This window comes from Schistocerca serialis, chromosome 1 (genome assembly GCF_023864345.2).
Source record: "Schistocerca serialis cubense isolate TAMUIC-IGC-003099 chromosome 1, iqSchSeri2.2, whole genome shotgun sequence".
In the NCBI taxonomy this organism is placed as follows: domain Eukaryota; kingdom Metazoa; phylum Arthropoda; class Insecta; order Orthoptera; family Acrididae; genus Schistocerca; species Schistocerca serialis.
Window position 1 is genome coordinate 799513603 of NC_064638.1, and position 8610 is coordinate 799522212.

Below are 8610 nucleotides of genomic sequence, written 5' to 3' on the forward strand. Positions count from 1 at the left end.
TTCTTTCCGTTACATTTTTAACAAACGGCAGGAAAACCTTAGATCTTGCAGTAGCCTGTACATCAGTATGATTTCTGCGTGGCTGCCTCAACGCACGTTTTATTTCGGCGGACGAATATCCGTTCTGCGTTAGTGCATTGTGGAGATGTTCCATCTCAGCGTCGAGCAACTCAGGTTCACAAATGTTTCTAGCTCTGTCCGCTAACGTCTTGATAACACCCTGCTTCTGTTGTGGGTGGTGGTTCGAATCCCGGTGCAAATAACGGTCCGTGTGCGTGGGTTTGCGGTACACTGAGTGCCCAAACTACCATTTTCGTTTCTAAACACAAGCACATCAAGGAAATGTAGTTTGCCGTCTACCTCCTCCTCCATTGTAAACTGAATTCTTGAGTTTTCCACGAACATCTGAACAGTTTTCTTTTGTTTCCTTTATTGCTTGCTCAATATACAGATTGAATAACATCGGGGATAGGCTACAACCCCGTCTCACTCTCTTCCCAACGACTGCTTGCCTTTCATACCCCTCGACTCTCATAACTGCCATCTGGTTTCTGTACAAATTGTAAATAGCCTTTTGCTCCCTGTATTTTACCCCTGCCACCTTCAGAATTTGAAAGAGAGTATTCCAATCAATGTTGTCAAAACCTTTCTCTAAGTCTACAAATGCTAGAAACGTAGGTTTGTCTTTCCTTAATCTTTCTTCTAAGATAAGTTGTAAGGTCAGTATTCCCTCACGTGTTCCAACATTTCTACGGAATTCAAATTGATCTTCCTCGAGGTTGGATTCTATCAGTTTTTCTATTCGTCTGTATAGAATTCGCGTTAGTATTTTGCAGCTGTGACTTATTAAACTGATAGTTCGGTAATTTTCACATCTGTCAACACCTGCTTTATTTGGGATTGGAATTATTATATTCTTCTTGAAGTCTGAGGGTATTTCGCCTGTCTCGTACATCTTGCTCATCAAATGGTAGAGTTTTGTCAGGACTGGCTCTCCCAAGGCTATCAGTAGTTCTACTGGAATGTTGTCTACACCGGGAGCCTTGATTCGACTCATGTCTTTCAGTGCTCTGTCAAACTCTTCACGCAGTATCTTATCTCCCATTTCATCTTCATCTACATCCTCTTCCATTTCCATAATATTGTCCTCAAGTACATCGCCCTTGTGTAGACCCTCTATATACTCCTTCCACCTTTCTGCTTTCCCTTCTTTGCTTAGAACTGGGTTTCCATCAGAGCTCTTGATATTCATGCAAGTGGTTCTGCTTTCTCCAAAGGTCTCTTTAATTTTCCTGTAGGCAGTATCTATCTTACCCCTAGTGAGATAAGCCTCTACATCCTTACATTTGTCCTCTAGCCATGCCTGTTTAGCCATTTTGCACTTCCTGTCGATATCATTTTTGAGATGTTTGTATTCATTTTTGCCTGCTTCATTTACTGCATTTTTATATTTTCTCCTTTCATCAATTAAATTCAATATTTCTTCTGTTACCCAAGGGTTTCTACCAGCCTTCATCTTTTTACCTATTTGATCCTCCGCTGCCTTCACTATTTCATCCCTCAATGCTACCCATTCCTCTTCTACTGTATTTCTTTCCCCCATTCCTGTCAATTGTTCCCTTATGCTCTCCCTGAAACTCTGTACAACCTCTGGTTCTTTCAGTTTATCCAGGTCCCATCTCCTTAAATTCCCACCTTTTTGCAGTTTCTTCAGTTTTAATCTACAGGTCATAACCAATAGATTGTGGTCAGAGTCCACATCTGCCCCTGGAAATGTCTTACAATTTAAAACCTGGTTCCTAAATCTCTGTCGTACCATTATATAATCAATCTGATACCTTTTAGTATCTCCAGGGTTCTTCCATGTATACAACCTTCTTTCATGATTCTTGAACCAAGTGTTAGCTATTATTAAGTTATGCTTTGCACAAAATTCTACCAGGCGGCTTCCTCTTTCATTTCTGTCCCCCAATCCACATTCACCTACTATGTTTCCTTGTCTCCCTTTTCCTACTCTTGAATTCCAGTCACCCACGACTATTAAATTTTCGTCTCCCTTCACTACCTGAATAATTTCTTTTATCTCATCATACATTTCATCAATTTCTTCATCATCTGCAGAGCTAGTTGGCATATAATCTTGTACTACTGTAGTAGGCGTGGGCTTCGTGTCTATCTTGGCCACAATAATGCGTTCACTATGCTGTTTGTAGTAGCTTACCCGTACTCCTATTTTTTTGTTCATCATTAAACCTACTCCTGCATTACCCCTATTTGATTTTGTATTTATAACCCCGTATTCACCTCACCAAAAGTCTTGTTCCTCCTGCCACCGAACTTCACTAATTCCCACTATATGTAACTTTAACCTATCCATTTCCCTTTTTAAATTTTCTAACCTACCTGCCCGATTAAGGGATCTGACATTCCACGCTCCGATCCGTAGAACACCAGTTTTCTTTCTCCTGATAACGACGTCCTCTTGCGTAGTCCCCGCCCGGAGATCCGAATGGGGGACTATTTTACCTCCGGAATATTTTACCCAAGTGGACGCCATCATCATTTAATCATACAGTAAAGCTACATGCCCTCGGGAAAAATTACGGCTGTAGTTTCCCCTTGCTTTCAGCCGTTCGCAGTACCAGAACAGCAAGGACATTTTGGTTAGTGTTACAAGGCCAGATCAGTCAATCATCCAGACTGTTGCCCCTGCAACTACTGAAAAGGCTGCTGCCCCTCTTCAGGAACCACGCGTTTGTCTGGCCTCTCAACAGATACCCCTCCGTTGTGGTTGCACCTACGGTACGGCTATCTGTATCGTTGAGGCACGCAAGCCTCCCGACCAACGGCAAGGTCCATGGTTCATGGGGGGGATATCTAACTTTAACCTATCCATTTCCCTTTTTAAATTTTCTAACCCACCTGCCCGATTAAGGGGTCTGACATTCCACGCTCCGACCCGTAGAACGCCAGTTTTCTTTCTCCTGATAACGACATCCTCCTGAGTAGTCCCCGCCCATAGATCTAAATGGGGCACTACTTTACCCAAGAGGAAGCCATCATCATTTAACCATACTGTAAAGCTGCATGCCCTTGGGAAAAATTACAGCTGTAGTTTCCCCTTGCTTTCAGCCATTTGCAGTAACAGCACAGCACGGTTTTTTTGGTTAATGTTACAAGGCCAGATCTGTCAATCATCCAGACTGTTGGCCCTGAAAATACTGAAAAGGCTGCTGAAAAAGCTACTATCCATAAAATAGATGTTGAGTAACTTACAGGAGGGAAAGTGAGTTGCCACTTTACTTCCGCTGCACTGCGGCATGGCATGGGTGAATGGTGATCCTGTTGGGGATGTGCTGTTGTATTCGGTGGCCAGAGGAAGGAAAAACAGGGGAACACATTAAGGAACAGTGTGTCAGTAATAGATGCATTTTAGATGAGTTCAGAGGACAGTGGACAATTTGGGCAGCCACTGGGGTGGGGCAGGGGAGGGGGGAGATGGAGGCTATGGTTCAGGGAGAATTCACATGTTCAATCGGAAAATGTTGTGGTGGATGGATGGGAGATTCAGGAAGCACTGGTTTTGTAGCAGCTTTTGCAATCAGTGACATTATTTTGACTACAGTCTGGCTCTCCGTCAGGGCTCCATTGGCTCCTTGTTATGCAGAGTATGGTTTGTTCGTGTAAAACATTAAAAGATCTTGCATTGTGTCATAAAAGAAACAAGACAACAAACGATACTTCAAGAGCATCGGAATTTCGTGAACCATACTAAAATGCATAATTCGGATTAAAGTGCACAATCGTATGCCCAGATTCGGATGTAAATTTCTTTGAGTACCAGTACTCTATCATCTCGTGTTTGGTTCATTATTATGGCATAATGCCATACGAGCTAGAAGAATGAAAACGTGCACTTGAAATGCAGCGAACAGTTGAAACTAGCCAACTGTGTGAAATTAAACACTTCGTTTCAAATAAATTGACTGCCTCCGCGCAAAAGATTAATAAAAGCCAAATCTCTTTAGCAGACAGACAAAAATAACTCCATTGTTCTGCAAGGTGATTAATGCTCGACTGTCAGCAAGGTGGGAAAAAACCCGAAACTAACACCATATTTTAGCCTTCCGTAATTATGCGAACGTATTTTAATTCATTTGGTAGCTCCCGGCCACAGAATTCCTTTTTGTTTTCATTTACTGTGACAGCAATAACCGAAGTGGAAACAGCAAAACTTACTAAACGTAAACACAGGTCAGGTGGAGACTACCCACTACAACTCAGACTGCTCTGTGCATCAGCCCCGGATCTACGATTTCCGAACCGGAACAATTTAGATAGTGGCACCAAGCCACACATCTGTAGCCAGAAGCGGGAGAAGGTAGCCTACCCTGTTTTTTTTTTCATTTCTGCAAATGCCAGCTGTATACGTACATGATGAATGACCCCCAAGATGCCACAAAGTTATTATTTATTTAGGAACGAAACAAAAATAAAACACTGATCGAACAGAAGCATTAGCAAGGATGTTAATTATTAATGTGCGGTAAGGTGCAGACAAATGAAAAGACATTTTCTTGCCGTTACAGTTTTTTGTTTTAGACAGCCACACTAAGACACTCTCGTATGCAGAAGGGCGATGAGAATGCGCGATTTTAGATATGAAATGTTGCGATCTCGATGTATCATATGTGTGCGTGAATAATATGATGTTAAAACAGGACAAGCGCCAGTGTTCCCGGAGTCTGCCTCCTGTAGCTTCAACTAAAAATGTATGCGAAGTCCAATCGAAGAAAAATTAAGATAAGCACAGAAAGTTTAGTAACGCAACCATATTCAGTTATATTTATTTATATTTTTTTGTATTACAACTGTCGACCTGTGTGCCAGGACTTCAGGGCACCGGTCGTGAGTAGTGATCGTTAACTACTGTTATAATAAGAAATTTCTGTGACTTGTTATGAATTATAAAAACTAATTGCCTGTATTTTCTGTCTGCATGAATCACGACAGAGAGCAAGTAACGCAAAAAGGCAAAATTTAGGAGAAAATTTTTGAAAGGAATAAGAATTGGACCCAGGTCACGTAAGCTGTTTTGTTCAGCGCAGCAAAGGTAGGACCTAGGCAAGTTGCTTGCATTGTTACGCTTGGTAGGGCCTCTTTTGATGTAGATAGAAATATTTTCCTCATATTTCCCTTCCTTTAATCTTATAGGCGAAAAATTTACAGGAATTTTTCAGTTTGATACGCATTATCTGTAAAACATACAGAATTGTAATACAATAATTTGCACATTATAATAGACATAAAATGACTTTGACATTACGTAAATTACATTTATCAAGTGTAACAATTAGCGTATAAAATTTGAACATTTTTGTGAAATTTCTATTTTTTGCATATTCATAACATTGCCGAAAAGTATATGCCCATTGTTGACAGCGATTGCGAAAACGTAATCAGCTAAGATGGCGTAGAACTGCGAGAGCGAACAATTGAAGTTCAGGCGCCATGCTTGCCCACTGCAGAAGTTTGAAGTAGATCAGAGATTAGTGTCGTAGGAGTCACAAATGATAGCGACCAACGAGTTAAAATTTCATAGAGTGGCTATAGGTCCGCCATGTTTGAAGCAAATTGAAGTTCTGGCCGCCATGTTTTCTTTAGTCAAGGCATTCGTCTGCTGTGTCCCGCCCCCTTGTAACTGCGTTTGACTTACTTGAAATAGCCCATACTAGCTTTATTTTTTCTAAAACAAGCAATAGACAGCAGTGATTTCAGTGCACACTGACAGCAAAAAGGGATGTTTTTGTCGAAATATGGCTAAACTTTTCGATGTAGATAACACTACAAGACAACTCAAATAAGTCTGTCCATCCACTATAACGTTACTTGTTACCCATAGATTAGCGCAATTAGAGCAGGTACCACCAGAATATTACGGCGAAACTTCTAAACATGCTGTGGTTAACTATTAGAAACAGTAACGGGCGCAGAAATGCGATATTTTTGTCGCTATTTCAAAGTAAACAGTAAAGCCTCAAAAACCAGTACACTGTGAAAGAGAATTTATTTGAAATATGTGTTACAAGTAGTTAACACAAGCATAGTAATTCAATAACAAAGTCGAAGCGTTCTTGGGTGGGGTAATTTCACAAATTTTCGTAAGTAGCTGTATGCCTTGGCAGAATAAAAGTGTAGGGTCAGGGCAAATTTCCTTATATGCTGAGAATAATGGCATACTTTAGCACTGCACTGAAGTTCCAATAGCTCCTTCAACAAACCAACTACATGTTCACTGTTTAACATATCAGAAACTGAACTACATAGCCTTATTCTCAAACCAGCAACTAAAGTCTGTAACTGCACTATTCTTCTTTTGTGTCGTACACTAAGTTGCTTCATTTGCTTTATCCGCTTCTTTAGTCGCACATTCTCTGCTTGTACTCTGTTATATTGTGTTTTCAACTTCTTAGGGCTTGGTAGACAGTAATTGTGGTCAGCAGAAACGGATGTTGGTCCGACAGACTGAAAGAATGTAGTTACATCATAAGTTTATAACAGAGTTACACCATAAGATTATAATAGAAAGTATGTATTTCAAAGTAATAAGAACACAGAGTAAAATTAAATTATTGACTTACTTTGTGCTAATGATGTCACTGTAATAGCACTATCTTGCAAATTGTCGAAAGATCGCTTTCTGGGTTGTAGTCGTAATACATTATCTTGCTTTTGTAAATGTGGTGGAAAGTTAAAGATAGTAGGTACTGGTTTTGACAAAAGGCGCCTCTGGACATTTGTGTGGTACATATATTTCTCTTCAAAATGAGCTGAACAGAGGTAACTGGCTGTAGTAGGAAACCAGTTTTCTCGCTTCATATTTATAACCCGTCTTTTTGTAATTTCCTTATCTTTTAAAGGAAATCTGTAATCAACGATAAATAAATTACTTCCTGCATTTGTCTTAAGCATAATTACAGTTCCAATGCACATGACTCTTTAATAAACATTAAAAAACGTGTGTCGTATTTCGGTACTAATATACTTATAATATGAAATATTTGTTGTTTTATCGCTGCGATTTGTGCAGTTGAACGCTGAACACACTGCAGGCATGTTGACTTTATATTTTGTAACAGAAAAGTCAACTAGAAAAGTTAAATATTGCAGTAATATCACAACAGCTGACACACTTCCAACACTAACAACAGTAACGCTTTCCTAATGTTTTGACTAAGGAGAACATGGCGGCCGAGTTAGCGTTGGTTGCCGCTAGGAGCGCTGTAACTAGTATCTCAGCCACTCTATGAAATTTTAACTCGTTGATAGCGACGCTCCACAACAGAATAACGTTGACAACACAACGTTTACAATCGATGAGACAGTGTCACACATCTCCCAGAGCGACATACCACTCATGAACGAAACATCGGAGAGCTATCCAAATATGAATATTGACAATACATTACAAACACCACTTTGTCACAACACAAACAGTTACTTGGGAAGTACAACAGACAGCAATCACAGTACTAAAACTGATGCAGTGCTATGGCAGTTATTATATAATATAAACGTCAATCTCAGCGATATGAATACCAAAATTGATAATTTGATATGAAAATGGTAAAACGGCAACAAAACACTGTTACACAAGATCTAAACGCAATGAAGCAAGAACAAAAACAAGTATTCAAGGATTTGCAAGACACAGTCTCACAGAAATTCGATGACTTAGCCAAAAATTTTTGCACTGAAATCGACGAAAAACTGAATGATATGAAAACACAAGTAAAGCATGAAATACATTCTGAAGTTAACAGTAACATTACAGAGGTAAAACAAAAGGTGTATTCTTTTAATGAGCATTACGATCGAGTACAAAAACAGATAAAGAATATCACAGATGCAAACACAATCACTGAAGCCACACAAAACCAGTAACAACGGTAACCAATGACGTTAACACACTAAATAGAGACTATGAAGATGTACCTCTAGCTGTAGAAGAGATTTACGTTAAGGGTAGCAACATTAGAAATTGACTCAGCATGTGGCAGCAAAATAACTGCACAGCAGCTAACGACACAAATTGACGGAGTACCCAAACAGTGAAACTAACTGAAAATTCTCCAGGTAACGAATTAAATCACACTATGCTGTCGGAAAACACCAACCGGTCGTAGTTAATCGCAAGGCTACTGACCTCTCAGGGAGTGAGGGCTAAACAAAACCACAAACATGTATCATAAGGTTTGACAAATAAGGTGATATCAAGAATGATTTGTATCTGCATGAGTTAGGGACAGTAGATAAAGTCCAGGAAGAACAAATACAAGCAATCATTAAGGTGAAAATATTTAATATTGACACACAGTTAATTTTAGATACAGGTTCACCTACCAACCTAATGCCAAATGCATTTTACTGTGAATTGAAGAAGAGAGGCAAATTCCCTACATTTCCTGTACAAAATAGCAAGGTGCAAACTGCTACAGGCAATAAGACTAAATTGGTTAAGCATCAGGCACTTATTCCATAACAAACTGAACATTTTATAGTGAAGTGCAACTTTCTTATAATTGACAAACTTATAGTAAATTGTCTTAT

General features: G+C 39.6%; 1 protein-coding gene across 1 annotated transcript; it reads right to left on the minus strand.

Annotated features, from left to right (window-relative positions):
• Positions 1-6017: 6017 nt before the first annotated feature.
• On the minus strand, positions 6018-7208 carry LOC126458242 (THAP domain-containing protein 5-like). The gene is made up of 3 exons (XM_050095146.1): positions 7046-7208; positions 6642-6925; positions 6018-6525 (listed from the first exon to the last, which is right to left on the minus strand). The coding sequence occupies exons 1-3, from the start codon at positions 7114-7116 to the stop codon at positions 6497-6499; spliced, it is 384 nt and encodes a 127-aa protein (XP_049951103.1). The 5' UTR covers positions 7117-7208; the 3' UTR covers positions 6018-6496.
• Between the last annotated feature and the right edge of the window lie 1402 nt (positions 7209-8610).

Excerpts from the sequence above, each read along its gene's own strand:
- LOC126458242 (XM_050095146.1), bottom strand. The coding sequence starts at position 7,116 with ATGCCTGCAGTGTGTTCAGCGTTCAACTGCACAAATCGCAGCGATAAA. Across the intron at positions 6,926-7,045 it reads ACAAATATTTCATATTATAA|ATTTCCTTTAAAAGATAAGG; the intron begins GTATATTAGTAC and ends CGTTGATTACAG. Across the intron at positions 6,526-6,641 it reads AGTGACATCATTAGCACAAA|TCTGTCGGACCAACATCCGT; the intron begins GTAAGTCAATAA and ends ACATTCTTTCAG.